This window comes from Nerophis lumbriciformis, linkage group LG05 (genome assembly GCF_033978685.3).
Source record: "Nerophis lumbriciformis linkage group LG05, RoL_Nlum_v2.1, whole genome shotgun sequence".
NCBI lineage: Eukaryota > Metazoa > Chordata > Actinopteri > Syngnathiformes > Syngnathidae > Nerophis > Nerophis lumbriciformis.
Genome location: NC_084552.2, coordinates 32,439,831 through 32,466,824, shown reverse-complemented (window position 1 = coordinate 32,466,824; position 26,994 = coordinate 32,439,831). Strand labels below are relative to the sequence as shown.

At 41.0% G+C, this 26,994-nt stretch overlaps 4 protein-coding genes across 14 annotated transcripts in view; 3 read left to right on the top strand and 1 right to left on the bottom strand.

Annotated features, from left to right (window-relative positions):
• Window positions 1–2,113, top strand: part of LOC133606642 (type II inositol 3,4-bisphosphate 4-phosphatase-like) — a 30,457-nt gene extending 28,344 nt beyond the window's left edge. For all 8 annotated transcript variants that reach the window (XM_061960794.1, XM_061960792.2, XM_061960787.1 and 5 more), the window contains one exon: window positions 18–2,113. In XM_061960794.1, the coding sequence (XP_061816778.1) occupies window positions 18–184 (167 nt within the window). In that variant the 3' untranslated portion in view covers window positions 185–2,113. The remainder of the gene's footprint in view (window positions 1–17) is intronic.
• A 391-nt stretch (window positions 2,114–2,504) lies between these two features.
• Window positions 2,505–11,302, top strand: rnf150b (ring finger protein 150b). Of its 2 annotated transcripts, none has more exons than XM_061960807.2 (6): window positions 2,505–3,460; window positions 6,584–6,834; window positions 7,630–7,784; window positions 7,857–7,953; window positions 8,020–8,281; window positions 9,646–11,302. In XM_061960807.2, exons 1-6 carry the CDS (start codon window positions 3,004–3,006, stop codon window positions 9,762–9,764), a joined length of 1,341 nt encoding a protein of 446 aa, XP_061816791.1. In that variant the 5' UTR covers window positions 2,505–3,003; the 3' UTR covers window positions 9,765–11,302. The 2 variants fall into 2 exon arrangements, with proteins under 2 accessions (XP_061816791.1, XP_061816792.1); XM_061960808.2 differs by having other exon boundaries at window positions 2,513–3,460; window positions 9,649–11,302.
• A 117-nt stretch (window positions 11,303–11,419) lies between these two features.
• LOC133606649 (protein phosphatase methylesterase 1-like) overlaps window positions 11,420–26,994 on the bottom strand; it is a 27,942-nt gene continuing 12,367 nt past the window's right edge. For 2 of the 3 annotated variants that reach the window (XM_061960811.1, XM_061960809.2), the window contains 14 exons: window positions 19,167–19,340; window positions 18,773–18,962; window positions 17,814–17,871; window positions 17,681–17,732; window positions 17,431–17,585; window positions 17,260–17,350; window positions 17,115–17,180; window positions 16,898–17,036; window positions 16,667–16,784; window positions 16,544–16,588; window positions 13,736–13,800; window positions 13,585–13,649; window positions 13,473–13,503; window positions 11,420–11,546 (listed from right to left, as the gene is read on the bottom strand). In XM_061960811.1, the coding sequence (XP_061816795.1) occupies window positions 13,482–13,503; window positions 13,585–13,649; window positions 13,736–13,800; window positions 16,544–16,588; window positions 16,667–16,784; window positions 16,898–17,036; window positions 17,115–17,180; window positions 17,260–17,350; window positions 17,431–17,585; window positions 17,681–17,732; window positions 17,814–17,871; window positions 18,773–18,962; window positions 19,167–19,195 (1,095 nt within the window). In that variant the 5' untranslated portion in view covers window positions 19,196–19,340 and the 3' untranslated portion in view covers window positions 11,420–11,546; window positions 13,473–13,481. Of the gene's footprint in view, window positions 11,547–13,472; window positions 13,504–13,584; window positions 13,650–13,735; window positions 13,801–16,543; window positions 16,589–16,666; window positions 16,785–16,897; window positions 17,037–17,114; window positions 17,181–17,259; window positions 17,351–17,430; window positions 17,586–17,680; window positions 17,733–17,813; window positions 17,872–18,772; window positions 18,963–19,166; window positions 19,341–24,009; window positions 24,363–26,994 lie in introns of those variants that run through there. The other variant, XM_061960810.1, reaches the window with a different exon arrangement.
• On the top strand, window positions 22,554–25,761 carry gprin3a (GPRIN family member 3a). Its single transcript, XM_061960805.1, has 3 exons — window positions 22,554–22,639; window positions 22,845–23,821; window positions 23,901–25,761. The coding sequence occupies exons 2-3, from the start codon at window positions 22,855–22,857 to the stop codon at window positions 24,857–24,859; spliced, it is 1,926 nt and encodes a 641-aa protein (XP_061816789.1). The 5' UTR covers window positions 22,554–22,639; window positions 22,845–22,854; the 3' UTR covers window positions 24,860–25,761.

Genomic DNA, 26,994 nt, shown 5'->3' with positions numbered 1-26,994 from the left:
TGACTGTTTGTGTGCAGGGAGGGCTGCAGGATGGAGAACGTTCAGAAAAACATGGGAAGCAGGAAGTTTGCCTTCAGCCGCGTCCAGCTCCTTACCTTCCCAAAACTTTACAGACCTCCATATGGCAGCTATGGATACTAGACATCCTATGCTTTTGTTTTGTTTTGTACATAACATTGAATAATGAATCGTGTAATCCTGTTTTTGTCAAAACAAAGAGTTAAACTGTTGAAAAAAGGCATATTGCATATTAAGATAAACTATTCAATTGTAGCAATCATGTTACATTAAATTATTATTTTTATTCTATATGATATAATGATATATAATTATTATATGTCTATACCAATATATATGTATATATATATGTATATATGTATGCGTGTATTTACAAAACTCAAAACCAGTGAAGTTGGCACGTTGTGTAAAGCGTAAATAAAAACAGAATATAATGATTTACAAATCCTTTTCAACTTATATTCAATTGAAACACAAGATATTTAATGTTCGAACTGAGAAACAAAATTTTTTTTTTTGCAAATAATTATTAACTTAGAATTGAATGGCAACAACACATTGCAAAAAAGTTGGCACGGGGGCATTTTTACCACTGTGTTACATAGCCTTTCCTTTTAGCAACACTCAGTAAATGTTTGGGAACTAAGGAGACCAATTTTTTTAAGCTTTACAGGTGGAATTATTTCCCATTCTTGGTTGATGTACAGCTTAAGTTGTTCAACAGTCCGGGGTCTCCGTTGTCATATTTTACGCTTCATAATGCGCCACACATTTTCAATGGGAGACAGGTCTGGACAACAGGCAGGCCAGTCTAGTACCCACACTATTTCACTACGAAGCCACGCTGTTGTAACACGTGCAGAATGTGGCTTGGCATTGTCTTGCTGAAATAAGCAGGGGCATCTATGGTAACGTTGCTTGGATGGCAACATATGTTGCTCCAAAACCTGTATGTACCTTTCAGCATTAATGGCGCCTTCACCCTCATACCATCACAGATGCTGGCTTTTGAACTTTGCACCTATAACAGTCTGAATGGTTAAATTGGAATTATACTCTTTGGTTCGGAGGACACAACATCCAGTTTCCAAAAACAATTTGAAATGTGAACTCGCCTGACCACAGAACACTTTTACACTTTGCATCAGTCCATCTTAGATGAGCTCAGGCCCAGCGAAGCCAACTGCGTTTCTGGATGTTGTTGATAAATGGCTTTCGCTTTGCATAGTAGAGTTTTAACTTGCACTTACAGATGTAGCGACAAACTGTAGTTACTGACGGTGGTGTTCTGAAGTGTTCCTGAGCCCATGTGGTGATATCCTTTACACACTGATGTCGCTTTTTGATACAGTACCGCCTGAGAGATCAAAGGTCACAGACATTCAATGTTGGTTTTCGGCCTTGCCGCTTACGTGCAGTGATTTCTCCAGATTCTCTGAACCTTTTGATATTACGGAGCGCAGATGGTGAAATCCCTCAATTTCTTGCAATAGCTCATTGAGAAATGTTGTTCCTAAACTGTTCGACAATTTGTTCCCGCACTTGTTCACAAAGTGGTGACCCTCGTCCCATCCTTGTTTGTGAATGACTGAACATTTCATGGGGGCTGCTTTTATACCCAATCATGGCATCCACCTGTTCCGAATTAGCCTGCTCACCTGTGGGATGTTACAAATAAGTGTTTGACGAGCATTCCGCAACTTTCTCAGTCTTTTTTGCCATTTGTGCCAGCTTTTTTGAAACATGTTGTAGGCATCAAATTCCAAATGAGCTAATATTTGCAAAACATAACAAAGTTTACCAGTTCGAATATTGAGTGTCTTGTCTTTGCAGTCTATTCAATTTAATATAGGTTGAAAAGTATTGGCAAATCATTGTATTCTGTTTTTTAATTACGATTTACACAAGGTGCCAACTTCACAGGTTTTGGGTTTTGTATATGTATTAATGTGTAATATATCTATCTATCTATCTATCTATCTATCTATCTATCTATCTATCTATCTATATATATATATATATATATATATATATATATATACCAGCTCGGTGCCTGACACTGTGACTTGAAGCGCAAGAGAATAAACACATTTTAAACCGGATGTGTGCAAGATGTATACTTCAAAATAAATTAACACAATTATTGTTTTTGTGTTTAAAGTGCCAATGTAAAGAGAAACAACTGAACTAAACAATACAAACATGTATAGTAAATGCAAAGTCCACTTTGCCGCTATAATGCCGATTGAAGCTGTACTCATGAGTTAGAACCTGCTGACTCTTTTTTTTGTTTTTATGCCAGGTTAAATTATTTTTGTTTTTATGCCAGGCCGCTTGGTGGTGCAGCTTGGTAATGCTGCACCACACAGCTACTTGACGCGGAACTGAGTAAGACAAACTCAGACCGGACGTACACGTGATGTGTATTTCAAAATAAAAGAATACCTCGGTCGTTTTTCCGTTTGGAAGGCCTATTTAAAGGGATAAACTGATATCATTCAATGCATAATTATATATATAAGGTAAATAAGCAAACACAAGTTGGTAGCTATAATATCGATGGTTTTAGTTGTAGTCACTCGACGGACAGTCTGCGCTTTAAGTACATAACCGGAAATAGCGTTCTTTACGAGCTGTCGCTTTATACTGGAACGTCCAGGCCCAGTCAAAACAAAGCAGCTCAAATGGCGTTTACAATTTAACAATATTAACTAACAGACGCCGTCAAGCTCTTCATTCCCGACTGGTGCTCTTTTTTTTGGGGGGGGGGGAAGTCTAATTCGCCTGCTCGTCGTGTTTTTCTTTCCTGTCAGTGTTCGTGTTTAACCCGCCGGAGATGAGACGGCTAGCCAGCGACTGGGGATACATAGCCTGCTGCAGGGGAGCGGCTGAAGGCGCCTTGCATATCTAAGCGCAAAAAAGGGGGAGCTGCTATAAAAAAGGACGACTGGTTGCCATGGTGGAACAGGAGGTTTGAGTCCAGTCATGGCTCCGTGCTCCGTGGTGGCGGCCTGTCGCAGCTTGGCCCTCTCGACGTGGCTGCTGTCCTTCTGCTTCGTCCACCTACTGTGTCTCGACTTCACCGTGGCCGAGCGGGAGGAATGGTACACGGCCTTCGTCAACATAACCTACGTGGAGCCCGCCACCAAGGCGGTCCGCACCGACAAGACCGAGTGCGGCCGCTACGGGGAGCACTCGCCCAAGCGCGACGCCAAGGGGGTGGTGGTCCTGCCCGCCGCCCCGCACGACCGCCAGGCCTGCGACCCCAGCACGCCGTTTCCGGCGCCGGCCCACGCCGGGGCCTGGGTGGCTCTGATCGCGCGGGGCAACTGCACCTACAAGGACAAGATCCGGCACGCCGCCGAGCACAACGCTTCGGCCGTGGTCATCTTTAATGTGGGCTCGGCTATTGCCAACGACACCATCACTATGCCTCATCCAGGTAAACCCCCTCACTTTAGAGTCTTGGTCTAATTAGAATAAACGGTAACACTTTAGTATAGGGAACATATTCACCATTAATTAGTTGCTTATTAAAGTAACAAATACTTAATTTAGAGTTATTTGGACACGAGGGGAACATATAAGGGTTAGGGTTAATAAGCAATAATTCTGAGGTTATTGAGGGAGGACTCTTAGTTAATGGCTTACTGGTTGTATAATAAGGCCATGCAGAATAAGGCATTAACAAGTACTTAAAAATGACTAGTTAAGAGCCAGTATGTTACTAATTTGCATGTTAATAAGCAACTAATTAATGGTGAATATGTGTTCCCCATACTAATGTGTTACCGAATAAACTAACACAGTCTAAATGGTAAATGGGTTATACTTGTATAGCGCTTTTCTCCCTTCAAGGTACTCCAAGCGCTTTGACACTGAAGTGTATTTCTGGTCTTGTCATCCTCGTCCGAACAGAAGGGTGACACGGCAGTGTGGCTGGATCAAAAGTTGCAACCAAAAGTTGCTGTATTACAAGCGAGCGTCATTTAAACAGGTCTGCAGTACCCTGAGGAATCTTAAGTCAAAAATGGAGGATTCCTGTCTTGGAGAAGCCAAACCATCAGTTGATATATTCCTTCTTTGTCTGTCTGGGTGTGCGCTAAGTCTTAACATCTCCACCTGACCATAAAAGGAAATGTTTGTGTATAAGTGTCTGGAAAACAACTGCTTTAAGTCATAACTTAAAGGTTGGGGTTTGAACTAGACGGGTAGTTTCCTCTCAAGGATATGGCTATTACTTTTGTTAAAGTTAAAGTACCAATGATTGTCACACACACACACACTAGGTGTGGTGAAATTATCCTCTGCATTTGACCCATCACCCTTGATCACCCCCTGGGAGATGAGGGGAGCAGTGAGCAGCAGCGGTGGCCGCGCCTGGGAATCATAATTTAACCCCCAATTCCAAGCCTTGATGCTGAGTGTCAAGCAAGGAGGTAATGGGTCCCATTTTTATAGTCTTTGGTATGACTCGGCCGGGGGTTTGAACTCACGACCTACTGATCTCAGGGCGGACACTCTAACCACAAGGCCACTGAGCAGGTTTTGCATTCCGAAGTCCCAATTAGGGCCTCCTTCCTACGAGAAGTGATCCAATTCACCTGCGAATATCAAACTAAGGGGCCTTATCTTATCATGTGCTCAAACTGAAATACCACTGTGTACTCAAACTTGAAGGTTTGCTTTCTCCAAGATGAATATGAGCATTCACCAGAACATAATATGAGTTCATTAATACACTTCAACACTATTTCCACATTCACCCATTCACACACTGATGGCGGGAGCTGCCATGCAAGACCACGACCCATCAGGAGCAAGGGTGAAGTGTCTTGCTGAAGGACACAACAGACGTGACTTGGATGGTAGAAGCTGGGGATCGAACCAGGAACCCTCAGGTTGCTGGCACGGCCACTCTCCCAACTGCGCCACGCCGTCCCCTAAATATGAAAATAATATTATTGCGTTACGGTTTTTGGTTCCGAGTTAGGACTTGAATTCCTGGCAAGTGATGACAAGTCAAGCTGTCATTAGTAGTACCTAAAAGTAAGTTGTGGAATGGGGAGCGTGGAATCCAGGTGTTCATACAGGAGTGGTCTTAAAGGAATTTGCTGCTGAGGGTCTCTGCTCTGAGGCACACGCACTAACACCTGTACCACCGTGCTGCCTCACAATACGAAGGTCCTGGGTTCAATCCTGGGCTCGGCTTTCTGTGTGGAGTTTGCATGTTCTCCTCGTGACTGCGTGGGTTCCCTTCGGGTACTCCGGCTTCTTCCCACCTCCAAAGACATGCACCTGGGGATAAGTTGATTGGCAACACTAAATTGGCCCTAGTGTGCGATGAGGTGGCGTTTTGTCCAGAGTGTACACCGCCTTCCGCCCAAATGTAGCTGGGATGGGCTCCAAAACCCCCCGCGACGCCGAACGGGACAAGCGGTAGAAAAAAAAAACTGATGGATGGATGGTCTCTGCTCTGTATAATAGTCTAGTCCAGGAGTGTCAAACTCATTTTAGATTGGGGGCCACATGGAGAAAAATCTACTCCCAAGCGGGCCGCACTGGTAAAATGACGGCACGATAACTTAAAAATAACGACAACTTCAAATTGTTTTCTTTGTGAGCACATTCTGAAAATGTACAAATCATAATGTTGTTGGTTTTTGTTTTACACTTACATGTTGCGGTTAATAGTATGCTATCTTTATTTGTCGTTATTTATACTTTCTGAATAAATTATGTGATAATGTTCATCAGTCAACTCATTAGTGTTAAATTTCAACCTATCAAGATAAAAAAAATAATATCAAAATCAAATTACAGCATGTTATTTATGTAGTTTGATCATTTTCCTCGACTGGTGCACTAACATCATGTAGTTTATTTTTATTTTTTACATATGTAGTATCATCTACAAAGATACAAAGAATTGCTATTGCGACATCTAGTGGACACATTTAGAACAGCAGTTTCTTTCATTCAAAAATTTCGGCTCATTTTTATACTTCGCAAACTCATCCCGCGGGCCGGATAAAACCTGTTCGCGGGTCTGATTCGGCCCCCGTGGCCGTATGTTTGACACCCCTGGTCTAGTCTACTCATCCATTTTCTTCTGCATATTGGGAAGCCCATCCCCCAGTCAATTCCTTCAGTTCCACGTAGAAGACCTTGACGTTCTTAGGCCAGCTGTGAGACAAAAGTCCTTCCGACGTGTCCCAGGTCTACCCAGAACCCCTTTTGCTGGTTGGACATGCTCGAGCCACCTCAACCGGCTTCTCTCCATGTGGCGTTGAAGCAGCTCTACCCAACTGACTCCTCACCCTGTCTTTAAGGGTGAGCCCAGTCACCCTGTCCTGTCCTTTTGGTCATTACTAATGCTTGAGGATAGGTCATTTATATTGGCTGGTAATTTGAGAGCTTTGCATTCAGGTAATTACTGCAGGTACTGCACCTCTCCCTACCAAACAAGACCTCGAGACACTTAAACATCTGAGGCCTATGTTTATGAGTGTGGAGGCGAATACCTCCTATCACCTCCATGGCCTCACCATTCTCCTCTCCTCAGGCACAGGTGAGGTGGTGGCTATCATGATCCCGGAGCTCAAAGGTCGAGAGGTAGTCGCGCTGCTGGAGCGTAACGTAACAGTCACCATGACGATCACCATTGGAACGAGGAACCTGCAGAAATACGTGAGCAGGACGTCGGTTGTGTTTGTGTCCATCTCCTTCATCGTGCTGATGATCATCTCACTGGCCTGGCTGGTCTTCTACTACATCCAGAGGTTTCGATACGCAAATGCACGGGACCGCAACCAGGTAGGACAAATAGAAAATAAACAGACACAGAACAGTGAAGGGTTGTTTAGGCCAGTGTTTTTCAACCTTTTTTGAGCCAAGGCACATTTTTTTTCATTGAAAATATCCAGGGGGACACTATTCCATCCTCGATACCATTGTTGTGTGCCAAACTTGTCACTTATTAGTTCACTTATTAGCAATCTAAGCTTAATAACACACCAAAAGAAAGCTTATCGTCTTTTTTTGCCTTTTATTCCCGCTCTTACTTTATCCACTTCCAGGTGTCCAACACACAACACATGTCATCATATCCTGTGTCCCCCGCCCTTAAGTTCCCCTTACAATGGTTTCGGTATTGTCATGTGACCATAGTAACCAATTCATGACAGACACCACCAGCAGAAAATATTAAAAACAAAACTCAATAGTCTATATTGACAATATCAAGTCGTTCTCATCAAATACCTGACGCAATTGTTCGATATGACTTCAAACCATAACCATCATTAATTCTCTTGTCTCAAAGTAGGCTTACAAAGCAATGAGCTACCTGCTGCCACCTACTGGTACGGAAGAGTATTACATGGTCACTCTGCTGATCTCCAGACAGCACAGACACTCTACAACGGCACATTGTTTGCGGATTATAATTATTGGTTTGCAAAAAAGTATTTTTCCAACCAATTAGGTGAAATTGCATAATTTCCCACAGCACACCAAACAATATCTCACGGTACACTAGTGTGCCGTGGCACCGTGGTTGAAAAACACTGGTTTAGGCCAGTCATAATCAGAACTTCCTGTCTTCTCCAGCGTCGTCTTGGAGACGCAGCCAAAAAGGCGATCAGCAAGCTGCAGGTGCGCACCATCAGGAAGGGCGACCAAGAGACCGAGGCGGACTTTGACAACTGCGCCGTGTGTATCGAAGGTTACAAGGCCAACGACGTGGTTCGCATCCTGCCCTGCAGGTAGACACCGTGCACTCTGAGTATGCCACTTCCTGTTGTTGGGCCTGACCCCACTTGTCTCCGTCATTGAAGACATTTGTTCCACAAGACCTGTGTGGACCCGTGGCTCTTGGACCATCGCACGTGTCCCATGTGCAAAATGAACATCTTGAAGGCGCTCGGCATTGCTGTGAGTATGGCAGCAGGAGAATATAATTGCTTCTTATTAATGCACCTGTGTTCGTCTTGTGTACAGCTGAATGCAGACTGTCTGGATGACTTGACGTTGGACTATGACCTGGCTCTGGGCGGCGTAGCGGGTGTCGGCATGGGTGGAGTTGGGGCCTTGGCCCTGGAGGCCGTAGTTTCTGGGGCGTCCAGCGATGGCACGCTAAGCGAGGGAGGCTCCTCTGTGGTGTTGGACCCTGGGGTGCGACGGGTGGGACTGCCGCAGGACTACCAGGACCCCGACACCCTAAGGGACAGTCCTGTGACGGCCACTACCGACACGCACACAGGTGAACATCGGTGTTGCTAGCTGCTCCCTGTGTTTACAAGTGTTTCGACTCGGGGTGTGTCGATCAGTATTGGCCAATTCCGTAAAAATGTCGTTCACAAACGCCATACATAGCTTTTGGCAAACACTATTTTTAGTCCCCCTAGCAGCTCATTATGTGTGTCCATACACAGTGTGGAGCCGCTCCCCTAATCTAATAATCATCATCTCCTTTATGGCAAGAAAACAAATCTCTCAGTATCTTAAGGACACTGGAGGATGAGGCTTAACATGTTACACACCGAGAGCAAGCCAGGAGCAGGCATGTTGATAGATAAACTAAGCTCGCTTTTGAACAACACTGAGAAATAAGTGCTTGGTAAAGTTTAAGAAGTGGAGATGGTACCGTGTTACAGCAGAAAGTAAGCAGTTATTAACAGGAAATTAACAAGTAAATTAATAAAAGTCTAGACTAGAGAAAGCATGATAAAACTGCAGGTGTGTCAGCATTGTCAGTCAGCACACACCACCTAAGAGGAGGGCCGATTGATCCATTAATTGACAAAAAAAAGATCAGTATATCAGGGGTAGGGAACCAATGGCTCTGGAGCCAGATGTGGCTCTTTCGATGACTGCATGTGGCTCTCAGATAAATCTTAACGGACATTGCTTAACACAATAAGTAATGAATAATTCCGCTGGTAATCAGTCTTAAAAATAAAGTTCAAAATATAAAACATTCTCATGCATTTTAATCCATCCATCCGTTTTCTACCACACCTTTTCAAGAAGTTGCATTAATGGTATGAAGTATTTTAATTATTATTGGTAAGCTTCAGAATAACAATGTTAATAAAAAAGAATAAGAGACTTATCATACTCATATCATAAAATGTTGGTCTTACTTAAAAAATGCACGCATTTAGTTGTATTCAGTGTTAAAAAATATTATATGGCTCTCATGGAAATACATTCTAAAATATTTGGCTCTCTCAGCCAAAAAGGTTCCCGACCCCTGCAGTATATGATCAATACTTGAATGATTAGGTTGCTATTTTTAGTTTTTGTTAATGTTTGCAAACTCAATAAATAATTGTCTAGACACAGGATGACTTTCAGTGCATAAACCAAAGGATTTAAATGAGTAGTAGATAGTAATGTTTGCTTTTGTGTTTTGCTCACACACTTGTATGTAATAAAAGAGGATAAGAAGCTGGTTTAAATATTGTGATAGTATTGTCAATAACAGTAAATGGATTGAAAAAATATCACAGTTAATACACATATGATAGGTATTGGTCTTTTTCACTCACTCATGGATGATCGGTATCTGCAGCATAAAACTCTGGTTGGAACATCTCTTGTCTTGACACCTTATTCCTCCAGCAGGTGAGCTCCAGCCGATTGCGAGTAGCGCTTCTGTGGCTTCGCTGGTCATCGCTGTGGAAACTGGTCTTTTAGATGAGGAGGCGCCCATGGAACGAGTCCTGAAGGAGCCCCAATAAATCCAAAACCGAGCAAACTAAGAAGCGCAGAATGAACAGAAGCTGGTTCCGGTTTGGATTGGTTCCAACCAGCACCGGAGTCTGCACTGGAGGTATTCAAAAACTGATGTCTAGGCCGTAATGGCCCTAAACACACCCAAAGAACTGGCCCAGTTTGGATCTGTTATTCTTCTTCTCAGTATGTTCCAGTCTGATAAAAGTATCTGTAGTCACTGAAATCTCTAATCCTGCCTCGTCTGGATTCACACTAGACTTCCTGAATCTTAAAAGAAACATTTGATCAGGAAAATGTTCTCTGGAATGTTCTATTACCTGAGCCTTTCCACACAGACCCTTTGCTCACTTCCTGTCGTGCTCCAAAATCCAGCTCCAGTTTTTTTGTGGACAAAGTTCACTCTTTCAGGTGATGTCATGTGCTGAACTTTTAGGTTGACTTGGCAGTGTTACAGCTCACAGTATTCAACTCACTTTTCAGCTCCCCCTTTTTTCTGCCTGTGTGTACAATTGTTGTAGATTGGTTTAAATTTCAGATGTTCTCCGTCCTCGGTCGTCATCAGGACCTCCCCCCACCAAAACAAAAAATTAAAAAAAGGCTGGCGATGTCAAGAAATGAAACAAGGAAACTAAAGATGTGGACCTCATAGATTCTGCCTGAGGTATAAAGCAGTGTACCACAATCTCATGCTGCCTTTTTTTAAAACAACCTACATTTGTCCCGTCTCTTGACAATCAATTTTTTAATCCTTTATCACATTTTGTCCCGTCTGGCAAATACTTTTTAGATTTATTCCTCAAAATTCACAGTGACGCCATAAAAAGAGACGGCAGAGGGGCGGCGTGTAAATATGAAAGCCTGTTGTGGCGCTGCCGCTGAGACGGATAAAGATTGTCATCTATTTTGATACCAGAAGAGATGTTTATTTTTGTAATGCTCACACTCAGCAACCAAGACTGACTGACCCCCGCCTGACCCCGTCCCTTCTCCCGCTGTGCAGCCATGCTGGTCCTCAGTACGGTGCTGACGTGTTCTTGTTGTAAATATTAAACTGCTTGAAGCGGACCTTGTTGATAGAGGGTTGGCTGATCATTTCTGGGACGGAGATGTGACCCGCTAAATGTGTTGCCTGGCTGTCTTGTTTGAATTCTTTTAAATGTTTATTATTTCACATGTCCTGGACTGAAGTTGCATCTAAAATAAAAATAAAATAACCACCATCGGTTGTGTGAAATGTAGACTTTAAATTTTACGCTTGGAGGAAATAAATATGTTCTTCCTCACATACTTGGGTCAAATTAACTATGTTTTATGGGGAGCTGTGAGCTACATTTGCTTTTTTCTGTTGTAAAACCTTCCCTTCAAAATTTAAAGTTCTTCCTAAAAATGCTTGCAAGCTTTCACTTCACCATCTCAGTGGCGAGTCAATGGTGTACCCTATATATTTTATTTTAGCACTGTAATAGTATGTGATAATGACGATGCACTGTCATGGCTGCTTTTGTGAATGGTGTTTTAATTAAACCTGTCTGTTGTGTTGTAAGATGTTCTTGTTTTTATTATTTCTCATTCAGTTGGGGATGAGGGAGGGAACAAGTGTGACAGAAATGAAAGTCATATTTTACCACACGGAAAAATACAAAAACGGCAGACTTGGCCATTAACTGTCAATTTTATTGTTAAAAGCTTAGAACTACAGCAATACATCAGCCATAAAAATGGAGCAATAATGGAGGTTTGTGTTGTTTGAAGCATGTGGATCAGATCAGGATCTTCTTTTTGCTATTCTGAAAGAGAATGTATACTTTTATACATATGTATGTATGAATAAATATATGTTTATACATATCTCTATATTAATGTGTACGCTAAAAAAGTAATTTAAAACATTTGTACGCACGTACAACACTTAAGACCGTCAGTATATCAGTATGTGGAATTAAATTATGGAATGGATTAAGCAAATAAATCAAACAATGTACTAATATGATCCACTTCAAGAAACTCTTCAAATGTTTACAAAGTACAAAGAAGAAGAACCATGATTAACATTCTGAATTTATTTCGTCTATCCATTAATTTTCTAGATAATCTTATTTATCTCACCATATGAAATATAACTTACTTCACTCGTTATTTATGTATTTATTTTTAATGTTACTACTTATGGAGTATATTGTGAATACATTTGAGAACAGGAAGTGAACACAAGTTTTAGCAACTACTATGTAAAGGAAAAGGGGTAAGATTAAATAAGCTCTGCTTCTTCCTACTCCTTTTTGAACATGTTGAACAGAGAAACTGGAAATTGTGATGTATCATGTTGTATGCATGCATGTTCCAAATAAACACAAACTCAACTCAGCTAATCAGATTAATCACAAGGTTGCTGTGGATTGAATTTGATTAATCACGAACAAAAGCAATTTGCTTTTAAACATTAATGTTTACATGTTCACATTAATGTTGACCTGTCACTTATTTTGTGTTATGGTTGTATTTCAAGATAAAAGTGCTTTAAAGACAAGAAAACTCCTTCCGACGGGGTGTGCATAACACTATGTCAGTCCGCTGTTCCCTCATGTTTTTCTTGGTATTCAAATGTCCCATTAAGAGGGCCAACATGCTGAGTAACATCTTCCATATTCACTTGTTTGGTTCTGCAGTCAGTTTAACCTCCATTTGCGTATAAGCAGGATGGTAACGCTACTTGGACAAACTGCCGGAATTGCGTTGCCAGAGACATTTCCGGGATTTTAAGTCATTTTCTGCTGAAGATGGGTTGCATTAAAACATTTTATCAGATTAACATACTATACAGGCCAAAAGTTTGGACACACCTTCTCATTCAATGCGTTTTCTTTATGTTCATGACTATTTACATTGTAGATTGTCACTGAAGGCATCAAAACTATGAATGAACACATGTGGAGTTATGTATTTAACAAAAAAAGGTGAAATAACTGAAAACATGTTTTATATTCTAGTTTCTTCAAAATAGCCACCTTTTGCTCTGATTTCTTTTTCGCACACTCTTGGCATTCTCTCGATGAGCTTCAAGAGGTAGTCGTCTGAAATGTTTTTTTACTTCACAGGTGTCCTAGTTTTGATGCCTTCAGTGACAATCTACAATGTAAATAGTCATGAAAATAAAGAAAACGCATTGAAATGAGAAGGTGTGTCCAAACTTTTGGCCTGTACTGTATGTGAAACATTTAATCATGTTAATAAATATATACAGTAATGTCATAGTTAAACGGGTTAACGCATGCGATTAATCTTAAAAAAGTATAAACATAAATGAATCACGCAGCTCAAGTAATTGTTCTTCACAGCGGCTGGACAGTTACTTGTAAGGTGTTTTTAATCAGATTAATCACACTTTTGAATTTGGATTAATTGTGATTAATCACAGTAAATTACTTGCTTACATACATTTTAATTTACCCCAAAAAGACCCCAATATTTTGACACAAATGCTATTTTATTGTAAGAATATAAACAAACACTTATTATCAAACATTGTGCTAAAATGAATGCCATTTATTGGCTCCAAACCCGGTAGCCCTACCTGGGTGTATTTTTAAATTAAACATTTCAGGGAGTCAAGTCCCCTAACTCAGGTATGCATTCACCTGATCACTGACCCTATAACAATCTACACGTGGTTTCATATGAACATCACATCTTTACTATGAGAAAAGATAACTTACATGTGGACCTCATTCCGTAAAAGAGTTTGAGCTGTAGAGGCAATACAAATAATAAATATGACTTTTGTGAGACCAAAATGACAGTATGATGAGAAGCAGTTGTCACTTTTACCTAATTTCTCTTCTGGGCTCTGCAAACTTGTGCCGTAACAGGAAGGAGGCCACGGCGTCAGCAACCTTCAAACACACGCACACAATAACACACACTTTAATTTGATGTAACTGGACCAGACACAACACTAACCAATATGATGTGTTCTTACTTTATCTGGTTTGTCTTCTTGCACTGCATGACCACAGGGGGGCAGCACCTGCATCATGAATTTACCTGCAGACAGATAGACATACTGTAATTGTCATCTTATCACACACACACACACACACACACACACACACACACACACACACACACACACACACACACACACACACACACACACACGCACACGCACACACGCGCACACGCGCACGCACACGAAAATGTGTGTGTGTGTGTGTGTGTGTGTGTGTATTTCTTACCTTCTTGGGACCTCCGAAAAATGCCACCCTTGCTAGCTAGATAAAGATGTGTATTTACAACATTAATAATACATACATACTATGCAAATATATAAAAAAGCTTGTTGTGAAAAATAAGTTGGAATTTCACAAGAAAAATGTCACAATTTCACAAGAAAAACTTAGAATTTTGGCAGTATTATAATAAAAAGTCGTCATTTTACTCAACGCACGTCAAAATTTTACAAGAGAAACTGAACATTTGTGCAATATTATGATAAAAGTTGGAATTTTACTCAATAACAGTCGCAATTTCACAAGAAAAGCTTAACATTTTGGCAATGTTATGAAAAGAGTCACAATTTTATAAAATTTTTTTAAAAATGTTGGCAATATTATAATAATAATCGGAATTTTACTTGGCAAAATTATGACAAAAGTCATAATTTTACTCAAAAACTGTCACTATTTTACAAGGACAACAAAAAAACTGGCAATATTGTGATAAAAGTTAGAATTTTATATGACAAATGTCACCATTTTGCATTAAAAAGTAAACATTTTATATAAAAAAAAGTAATAATTTTACGAGAAAATATTGCAATAATTTTATAAGAAAGAAGTCGACACATTGCGAGAAAAAGACTGCTTTTAATAATTTTTTTATTTTTTGTTTGTAACCGGTTTTTAATCTTCATTATTTACTTCAAGTTATTACAGTATGTCTCTACATACATATTTATTTCATACATTTTGGCCAAAGGGGGTGCATTTCAATTTCTTACACACATGTATGGCCAGAGGGGGAGCACTTTAATTTTTTACACACACTTGTTATTTCATATGTTGGCCAGAGGGGGAGCCCTTTTAAAACCGACACAGTCAATTTGAAAAATCCCTCCTTTTTAGGACCACCCTAAAATTTTGATAAGATTTCACCACCAGGGGTTAAAATGAGACATTCTCTATTAGATGCAATGGTTTTCCGTTTTGGGACCATGATTTATGTCCTTACTTGTTCACCGGTCCTCATATGGAAGGTACTTTTTCTTGTTGATGTCTCAAGAAGGGTAGAAATACAAGAACACACACACACACACACACACACACACACACACACACACACACACACACACACACACACACACACACACACACACACACACACACACACACACACACACACACATTCTTGCATTTGTTACCTTCTTGAGACCTGAGGAAAATGCCAACCTCTTTAGGACCATCCTTTCTAGATATATAAAGAAGTGTATTTATAACATTAATAATATATACATACTATGCAAATATAAAAAAGCTTGTTGTGAAAAATAAGTTGGAATTTCACAAGAAAAACTTGGAATTTTGGCAGTATTATAATAAAAGTCATCATTTTACTCAACACAAGTCAAAATTTTACAAGAGAAACTGAACATTTGGGCAATATTATGATAACAGTTGGAATTTTACTCAATAACAGTCGCAATTTCACAAGAAAAGCTTAACATTTTGGCAATTTTATGAAAAGAGTCGCAATTTTAATCGACAAAAGTCACAATTTTATAAGAAAACTTAAATTTTTGGCAATATTATAATAATAATCGGAATTTTACTTGGCAAAATTATGACAAAAGTCATAATTTTACTCCAAAAATGTCACTATTTTATAAGAACAACCAAAACATTAGCAATATTGTATTGAAAGTCAGAATTCTATATGACAAATGCCACCATTTAGCATTAACAAGTAATAATTTTAAGTAAAAAAGCAATAATTTTACAAGAAATATTGCATTATTACAGAAACAGAAAGAATATGAGAATTAGTTCCTGATTTTATAAGAAAAAAGTCGACACATTGTGAGAAAAAGACTGCTTTTCGTAAATTTTTTATTTAATTTTTCGTTTGTAATTGGTTTTTAATCTTCATTATTTACTACAACTTATTACAGTATTTCTCTATATACATATTTATTTTGTTAATTTTGGCCAAAGGGGGCGCATTTCAATTTCTTACACACACTTGTTATTACATATGTTGGCCAGAGGGGGAGCCCTTTTAAAACCGACACAGTCAATTTGAAAAATCCCTCCTTTTTAGGACCACCCTAAAATTTTGATAGATTTCACCACCAGGGGTGCAAATGAGACATTCTCTATTAGATGCAATGGTTTTACGTTTTGGGACCATGATTTATGTCCTAACTTGTTCACCGGTCCTCATATGGAAGGTACTTTTCCTTGTTGATGTCTCAAGAAGGGTAGAAATATAAGAACACACACACACACACACACACACGCACGCACGCACGCACGCACGCACGCACGCACGCACGCACGCACGCACGCACGCACGCACGCACGCACACACACAGACACACATGCGTGCACACACACACACGGCCGTGATGTCACTTTCAGCTTCACCGCTGACTGGCAGCACCAGGTGCTATCTCCATGGAGACCTCAGCAAAGATGCGCACACAATGTATAAAAAGCTTTGCAACTATTCCAACTAGCATTGTTTTCCCTAGAATTCTTGGCTACTATGTGAACGAGGGGGCATGGCTTACCTTGGATCTGGCCTATGGTCAGGTCACGGTCAAGCCGGTCGATTCCTGCCAACACATGAGAGTTTCATATGAGCTTTAGGCAAGCTGGTAGAAAGGAACATTGAGAGATCATTATGTGCTCACCAGCCAGGAGGAGAAGCTTTGGCAGGTTGCAGGACAAAAAGAGGTTGGACGTTCCCCGAAACCAGCCGTCCCAGTATTTCTCCGACTTCGACAGGTCTATGCGCCATCTGTAGACACTCTGGCACACCACAACATGCACATTCTCTCGTCATTTCCAGTGCCAAATGGTGGCTGTGAGGATGCTTACAATGGTATGTGTGTCACATTGATGTCCGAGTGTGTTTTTCGTACCTGGCCTTCGCTGAGGCTCACCTCCGTGCCGGCGTTGTCTTTATCATAGCTTTGGTCGTAGAACTCCTCGTTGCGTTCGACCACCACATCGCTAACTGGGCTGGCCTGCTCCAGAGAGTCAGTTTCCTCCACCTCACACCTAACACAAAGCACCAATTAAGAGGAGGCACCGGGGGAGAAGTCAGGCACCTCTACTGACCAATTAACACCAGCCTACCTTTTGATTTGACCAACCATCGACACTCTAGCAGATTCCAGATTCCGGATTTGCCCGCTCTTGACACTAACGTGGGCAGTTTTCATATTGTATGCAGCTATAAAAAAGTATTAAACAATACTAAACTGTGGCGATGGATGCTCACCTCCACTCGATGGCGTGGTCCATAGACTTGAAGGACTTGGGTCTTCCTTTCAAGAAATTCTGTATGCTGTGAAGCGCCTCCATTGCACTTCCTGCCATCCACGTTTGGGAAATCGCCATATCGGAGTGATGAATAAGTATAAACTGATCAGAACTACAAAAAACTCCTCACCCTCGACAACATCGATGGCCACCAGTCCCACAATGGTTGGCAACAACTCATTGCCGGATGTGTGCACTGCAATCGCCCCGCCGACCCCGTGGCCAATCAGGACAATGGGAGGAGGAGTCTCGCCGTAGCATGCTCTGACCACGTTGGCAATGTCGCTGCAAATGGAGGAGAAGCATCCAGGTGGGAGGGGAACGTTATTTCATGAGAAGTTGTGACTCCTCGTTGTTGTTGTCATCCCAGACATGGTTACCTGGACATGGTTTGAGTGGAGAAGTCATCTGATTGGCGGACCAGAGTATCACCTGGATGTAGCACAAAATCCACAATGAAAACTATTTTGTAATTGCTATTAAAATGAGACAAGGGATGTTGGGTTCCCTCACCGTGACCTCTGAGGTCCATGGCAAGCACCCGGCAGCACACTCTGGCGGCGATGGCGGTCTGCAACACACAAAAAGAAAGCAAAGCATGAGATTTAGCCTAATGTCTTAACTTGTAAGTAGAGATGTCCGATAATATCGGCCTGCCGATATTATCGGCCGATAAATGCTTTAAATGTAATATTGGAAATTATCGGTATCGGTTTTTTATTATCGGTATCGGTTATTTTTTATTTTAATTTGTTTTAATTTTTTTATTAAATCAACATAAAAAACACAAGATACACTTACAATTAGTGCACCAACCCAAAAAAACCTCCCTCCCCCATTTACACTCATTCACACAAAAGGGTTGTTTCTTTCTGTTATTAATATTCTGGTTCCTACATTATATATCAATATATATCAATACAGTCTGCAAGGGATACAGTCCATAAGCACACATGATTGTGCGTGCTGCTGGTCCACTAATAGTACTAACCTTTAACAGTTAATTGTACTAATTTTCATTAATTATTAGTTTCAATGTAACTGTTTTTATATTGTTTTACTTTCTTTTTTATTCAAAAAAATGTTTTACATTTTTTTATCATATTTTATTTTATTAATTTTTTTTAAAAGTACCGTATTTTTCGGACTATAAGTCGCAGTTTTTTTCATAGTTTGGCCGGGCTCCAGTGCGACTTATATATGTTTTTTTCCTTTTTTATTATGCATTTTCGGCAAGTGCGACTTATACTCCAGTGCGACTTATACTCCGAAAAATACGGTACCTTATCTTCACCATACCTGGTTGTCCAAATTAGGCATAATAATGTGTTAATTCCACAACTGTATATATCGGTTGATATCGGTATCGGTTGATAATCGGTATCGGTAATTAAAGAGTTGGACAATATCGGATATCGGAAAAAAGCGATTATCGGACATCCCTACTTGTAAGCTTTGTTGGGAGCGCTCACAGTGAAGACTGCCCAGGACAAGGCCGAATGTCCTCCCCCATGCAGGAGAATGAGCAGGGGCCCCTCGTGTCCCGCTTTGTAAACCCTGAAGATGTCTCGGCTGTCGGCCTGGCCCACGCTTACGTCCTCCATCTGATCGAAGTACTCTTGCCACGGTACGGGCGAGTAGTCGAGCTTCTGGCCGACGTCACTGGTCGACATGCGGGCACAAGGAAACACACACTGTATATTTACGGCACAAGAATGATATTTACAGTCAGAATGACGCTAAAATAGCTTAGGCTCGACTGACCGATACTGGGTAAACTAGGCAGCTAACACTAATTTATCAGACAGGTTTGTTTTGTTCCTTCAGTGCCACAACACTCACAGGTGTTTTGGAAAGGTGACTTACTGCTCCGTATCAAAGTTCTCCTCCCACATGTTTGCTCCCAAGCGGTTGTAGTCTTGGATCTGGCGCGTACGTGCTGATGGAAAGGGAAGGCGTTTTCCTCAAACGTCTCTTTCCGGCAACATCTAGATGCCTTCTTTCACATCTCTGGACCGAATAAGCAGCGCCGGCTGACACCTTAAAGGACAATAAAGAGTCAGCTGGCGTTGTCAGGGAGTATTTCGGCGGCCGCGTCCTATTGGTCGACCCCTTAGAAGTGGGCTAGGAGATTGACACTGTCCAAACTCAGGGCTTGATGTACTAAAGATTTGCGTGTATTAAAACACGTGCAAACTTAATAGCGCACGCAAAGCTGATCTACTTAGCTCGTGCAAAGAGGATTGTGTCTCTTGATTGTGCAAAATAGAGAGCGCAATCCATTTAGCGTGCCTGTCTTCATGTAGACCAGGGGTGTCAAAGGTACGGCCCGCGAACAGGTTTTATCCCGCCCGCGGGATGAGTTTGCAAAGTATAAAAATGAGCCGAAATTTTTGAATGAAAGAAATTGCTGTTGTAAATGTGTCCACTAGATGTCACCATAGCAATTCTTTGTATCTTTGTAGATGATGGTACATATGTGCAAAATAAACCACATTATGTTAGTACATCAGTTGAGAAAAATGAGCAAACTACATAAATAACATACTGTATTTTGATTTTGATATTATTTTCTTGATGGATTGACAATGAACACCAATGAGTTGACTGATGAACATTATCAGATCATTTATTCAGAAAGTATAAATAACGACAAAGATAGAATACTATTAACTGCAACATGTAAGTGTAAAAAAAACCCCAACAACATTATGATTTGTACATTTTAAGAATGTGCTTGTTCTATTTTTAAACAAAGAAAACAATCTGAAGTTGTCTTTATTTTTAAGTTATCGTGCCGTGATTTCACCAGTCCAGCCCACTTGGGAGTAGATTTTTCTCCATGTGGCCCCCGATCTAAAATGAGTTTGACACCCCTGATGTAGATGCAGAATATATTCTAATTATTTGAATACCCACAATACTGGGCGGAACAGGTGCAAATATAATTATTCAGTGCACACAATGGGATTTCTCAATACTAAGTACTAATACTAAGACTGTTCTGTGGTCGCTGTTTTGCATCTATATTTAGCATTAGCTGTCCAGCCACTCAGGCAAATCGTATTTTTGATGTCGATGCCCATATCTGCTGTACAGACTGCACGTTTGAAATCTATGTGCAAACTTGCAGTTACACACAAATGGCTGTGAGAAAGGAGGTGGTTGTGCTGCAAAGATATATGATGGACAAAGAATCCTCCATCCTAGGTCAACATATTTGGGCGGTCAGAAATAATTGAAAACAATAGACATATTGTAACAATAGACATATTGTAACAATAGACATATTCTAATTCGTAAACAAACGTAAATATTCATTGTAAAGTTCAGCTGTTTTTTCAGTGGGGCCCTGGCTCCACTGCAAGCATGAATTAATAAAGTCAAGTCAAGTCAAGTCAAATAAAAGTCCGCTTACTGCGGAGCAAATGGGAGGTCCTCTATTCCACCCATAAAACCCAATAAATAACCAACCAAAAACCGCCAACAATACTCCATTTACATTTCGTGACTTGACTATTAACCAAGTATTAGTGATATTGTTGTTATAAGCACTAACACACACAAACAATATACAGCAGCGCCAGGATCACAAGCTTGTGTGCCAATGTTGACATGAACGACTCATTAGCTGTTTTCTTGCACCTCAAACTTTATTCTAGATCATAAATCATGCCTCTCACATGGATAGGACTTCTTCCGACAAGTTGGGACACTTAAACAACCAATTTAGACCCGGGAATGGCAAGAGCGACACAAAAAGACGCTTGGTTCCACCCTCCTTTTCTTTGTGAGGATTATGAGTCATTTTTCATCTAAACGTGAATATATGAACATCCTAGCAGTCGGCATCCTAATGACAGCAGACCTTTGCAGTAAGTGATGTTTTGTTAAGTTTGTTGGCTCTTATAAAGTCTGCAGTGAGTAATATTAAATATTATAAATGTGCCTGTTACTACATTACATATATACTTACATCTATATAAAACCTTAAGGGAGGTGTTTGGATGTTTTTTAGGGGCTTCATAGGCAGACTAGAGCTGCTCCCATAGGCTCCATTATAAGCAGACTTTTCATCGCATTGATTTACTATTTAGAATGCATTAAAACATTTTTTTCCGTCATCATGTCTTTTATAATGATTGGGAACGAAAAAGTGCAGTTCCCCTTTAAGGGGCTGATGACAACAAATGTATTTGATATGTTTTGGTCTTTGCTGGCAATGAAAACAACTTCTTGCAGTACGCATTTTTTTTTTCTTTTTTTTCTTAACGTCTGTATCATTTCAGTGCACTAACGTATTAGTGACACCTTTAGGACGTTAAAAAGTGGGTTAATAAAGTTAAAGTTAAAGTACCAATGATTGTCACACACACACTAGGTGTGGTGAAATTTGTCCTCTGCATTTGACCCATCCCCTTGTTCACCCCCTGGGAGGTGAGGGGAGCAGTGAGCAGCAGCAGTGGCCGCGCCCCGGAATAATTTTTGGTGATTTAACGGTTTAATGGTTCCATTATGATCACACTGCAGGACTGTTTTTAAAATTCCCAGAAAAAGTAGTACATGTCGACTTGATATTTTTTTTAAAAGCAAAGCGCCACAGGTAGGAGGCGCATGATAACATGAATGTGGAGGCAACTGAGAAGTGTAGTTCACGCAAAATCCTCATTTAAATAGGACAGTCTGCACTAATTTTTGCTCTTGTTATCTATTGCGCACACAGTCTTAGTGGATCATATGCAACACGGCCATTAATAGTACAGTCAATTTGAAACACTCAATTTAAAGTGAATAAACAGCATTAAATGTTTCAGTTGTACATTAGGCCACATGTAGTACAGCTTTGTAATTATTGCGTCAAAGGTCAGACACTTAAACGGACATACAGATAAGATATATAAAAATACATAAACTGATTTTACATACTAATGTACGGTATATAGTTTCAAAATCTAAACATTGAATCATAAATGGTCTCTCGCACGCACGCACGCACGCAGGCACAAACACACGCACACACACATGCACACACACAGCACTCAGGTGTCGGTGACAGTCAGTATCCAAGTAACCAGCAGAAGACGACTCAACAAAATGTCATTTGAAAATGCACACACTACAAAGACCCAACAACCACGACAGAAACTTACATGCTTATGTGTTTTTATTAAGGATCCCAAAAGATGGCAGGGGTAAATGAATGTAGATGTGTGCCTTGCCTCCTTCTTATTTATTCATACGTGCCTCCTGTGAGGCGGCGGAGATTCGATGCCTTTAGTCGGTGAGGAGGCGTCGGCAAGGCGGCACATTGCGTGAGTGGAAGCTGACATCCAAGTGTGGTGAGAGGACTTATTCTTAACACTGCAATCAATGTGTGTTTTTGTTAATGGTAATACTGTATTCCTACGATGTATATGTCCATGTAGGTTATGCCAAACAGTATTGATACAATACATTTGATTACATTTTAACATAATAAAACTAATGCACAAATTAAACTTGCATGTTTTGCTTTCCATGACCTAAAACAAAACAACTGTCAAGCGTTTGCTACATGGACACCTCATACAACTCCGAGCGCAGGAAGGATATTGTTAAATCCCAACAACAGATTCCAGGGCTAGCAGGGTTTGTGAATTCCCTTGGCCAAAATGATGCTAATGCCCAGACGAGAGAGGAGCCTAACTTCAACCTAAACCTCAGCGTGACCTCAATGAACGATCCCCGCTCTCAGAAGGATGATGGGAAACTTGCAGCAAGGCGAAGTCAGGAAGGCGGGAAGCCTAAAGTCTCTTTGACAACCATGAAGGAATCTGAATCACACAGAGTGCAAAAATTTGTTCGCAGCCCCAGGGTAAGCGAGAGGGACAAAACACGAACATTGAGAGTGGACGCATCAGGCGCCTTAAAGCCCAAACCCCAAAGTGAAACCCCAGTGAGGACGACCAGCCATGTTACACTGAGCCTTAAAATGCAAAGCATTAAGAAGCAAGATCCAATGGTCCAACATCACAGAGAATATTCTGGGTATCATCTGGGTCAAACTTCTCCAGCCATTGAAGAAGCAGAACCAACTAGCCACACAGTTTCATCTACTTCTGTAAACCCAAAGCCACAAATGGAGAAGATGCAATCAATCCTCGTTGGTAACAATAATCCCAAACTATTCAAACCTACACTCAACTTCAAAATCACAATAGCGCCCAAAGACAGCCTTGAACCAAAAAGGGCTCCGAAAAACAGTTGTGGATCAAAGGGAAGTTCTGCGCAGAAAATGGGCTACAGCTTCGAGACGAGTTCAAATGTTTACCCTAAGAGTGGATCCAGAGAAAGTCTGGACTGCAAAACTGACAGTGTAAACTGTGACATGTTGGCCAAAGAAAATTCAAGTTTAAAATCTAGTCCATGTCCGAAACCCAAGTCGGATTCCTTTAAAACTGAACCCACTCGCCCCCCATCTATAATGGTCTCGCCAAGTCCAGTTTTAGTCTCCAGGCCTAGTAGTCCATGTTCTACTCTAGGTAAGAGTTTACAAGTATTTTCTTTTAACAGCCAATTTCACCAACAGTTAATTTGTTGCTTTGGTTTCACTCCATCTAGTTCCTCTGGCCGCTTCCAGTCCAAAAACCAGAACCTGTGTTGCAACGACCACACACGGAGAATGCACACAAGAGCCTGAATCTGTGGCAAACTTGACTAAGGGTCTTACCTTTGACATGGTGGACATGTCATCACTGACAAGGGGTGTTGCTCTGAAGAAAGGACAATGGAAGGTGACAGTGGCAGGAGGAACTGTGCCATCACAGGAGGCCAAGCAGTGGTTGGTTGAGGCTGGGGGGTCCCCAGGAAGTAATGGGAGGCCACCTCAGAACAAAGTGAGTCAACTGAGAGACGAAAATGTCAACATCCCACTGTCACACCCCTTCCATTCTACTCCTGCTCATCCAGAGAGGCTAAACTTCAGTGAGATGCTTCGTCCTCGGGCATCAGAGAGGAGAGAGGTGGGGGTCCAGGCGGAGGTGCGTGTGACGGAGCACTCGGTATCCACCAGTCCAAGCCTGCTAAGAGGAGCTCCCTCCTTCTCCCTGATTGGTTCTCCCAGCTGTCAATCATATAGCTTGACCTCTCCAACTGTGTCACTGTGTTGTGTGCCAGCTGTGCAGCCTCTTCGAAAACATGTCTGTAAGATTGATATTGAGCTGTGCAGCCAAGTCAAACAAGAAAATGCTAATAGCATAAAGGGAGGCAGTGAAGAAGTGAAGAATGTGAGGGTGCAAGCGGGAGAGGAAGTGGGAGCTACGCCACGGGAGGTGGCGAAAGACGAGCAGGGAATGACGTGGGAGGTGTATGGCGCCTCAGTAGACCTAGAGTCTCAGTCCACAGCCATCCAGTCCCACCTTGAGTCCAAGATCCAGAAGCAAGCAAAACATATCCGGTCTCTGAGGAGGTTTATCAGGAAGCACAACAGGAGAAAGAAACAGAAAAAAAAGAAGAAGAAGAGAAAGAGAGTAGGAAGGATGCTGAGGTGCTGCTGCACAGCTCCTTTGGTGCAAGATTGACCAGGAATTCAGGCATCCATGGAGGGAAATCATCATGATCCCCAAGCATGCTAATAAATAAATTATACTTCCACTTACTCTTATAGTAGTGCACAATTTGTATGTGCAAAAAAGTAAAATGCATGCAACGTAAATTGTTAGTTTACTGAAGTGTGATAAAAACGTTTTCACTGGTGCTAAATATTTCAGCCACTTCCTTTTTTGGGACAAAATGTCACTGAACCAGCCAGGAAAAGTTCAGTGCAGAAAACATGGATCAATTCAATCAGCAAGAATGCACTCTAGTAACTATTTTCTCAGTGTTTCACTTACCTCACATCTTTAACACAAAATATACCATATGCCATGAACACAACTTCAAAATTAGGAGAGCGCTCATCCACCATTTTATCACCACCTCCATTTCGTCCCGCACCACGCTGAATTATTTAAAAACATTAAAAAATCACGCTAATGTCAACAACAGAAACCGGCTGCCATGTTTTATTCAGTCTGCACTTTAGGATACACGGAGGACTACAGTGCCTGAGCAAAAAAAAAAAAAAAGACACCTCAGATCGGGGTTTTAAAGTTAAAGTGCCAATGATTGTCACACACACACTAGGTGCGGTGAAATTATCCTCTGCATTTGACCCATCCCCACAGGGGAGCAGTGAGCAGCAGCGGTGGCCGCGCCCGGGAATCATTTGGTGATTTAACCCCCAACCTCCAATTCCAACCCTTGATGCTGAGTGCCACGTGTTTCAAACTGGGCCCCATGCAGAACAATTAGGGAAACTTGTATACATTTTATCCATCAAATATGCTAAAACCAAGCCAGTGCAGGTGAAGACATGTTACACGTTAAGAAATGTTAAGAGGCTCTGACTGTTGTGCTCAAATTTAGCTTCAAAATATACCCGCCCATGCTTTTAGATAAGCAAATAAACATTCAACACTCGAGTAAAAAACACTTATAAAATGTACCTCAATGACATTGTGACAATACAATTGCATTTTTTTTAATTTAATTTAAATTATGCAAGCAAGTTATAACTTGTGATTAATCATGATTAATCCAAATTTAAAAGTGTGATTAATCTGGTTTATAAAAATACTCGTTTGACAGCAACTTGTAAAAATGTATATTTATTTTGTTTCCCTACGGTGTTCCCTAGGTTATCGTGAGGGTTATGTAACAGACCCACCCCGGAGTGTGTGAATTTCTGTGAAGTAAGGACGCTATTTGGTTTATGAGTTTTATGAATATCAAATGCATTTAAAGTCTTTACAAGCCCACCACACACTCCACACAGCTTTCACTCACGCACACTAAAATAATGCTATTTGGTAAAAGTAGAAGAGAAAGTCAAACACAATTACAAATAGATGGAGTAGATATCGAAAGGGTAAAAGAAAAACATTTTTGGGTGTAATAAAAGATGATAAAATGAATTGGAAATCCATCCATCCATCCATTTTCTACCGCTTATTCCCTTTTGGGGTCGCGGGGGGCGCTGGAGCCTATCTCAGCTACAATCGGGCGGAAGGCGGGGTACACCATGGACAAGTCGCCACCTCATCGCAGGGCCAACGCAGATAGACAGACAACATTCACACTCACATCCACACACTAGGTCCAATTTAGTGTTGCCAATCAACTTATCCCCAGGTGCATGTCTTTGGAGGTGGGAGGAAGCCGGAGTACCCGGAGGGAACCCACGCAGTCACAGGGAGGACATGCAAACTCCACACAGAAAGATCCCGAGCCCGGGATTGAACCCAAGACTACTCTGTAAAAAATATATATAACAAAGTAGCAAGAAACACGTCAATAATGAATAAAGCAAAATATGTTCTAGACCAAAAATCACTTCATATTCTCTACTCCTCACTAGTGTTACCATATCTGAGTTACTGTGCAGAAATATGGGGAAACAACTACAAATGTGCACTTCATTCATTAACTGTGTTACAAAAAAGATCAGTTAGAATAATACATCATGTTGGATACAGAGAACATACAAGCCCTTTATTTATCAAATCACAATTATTGAAATTCAACGAGTTGGTGCATTTTCAAACAGCTAAAATTATGTATAAAGCAAACTATAACCTGCTACCCAAGAACGTACAACAATTCTTCTCAACAAAAG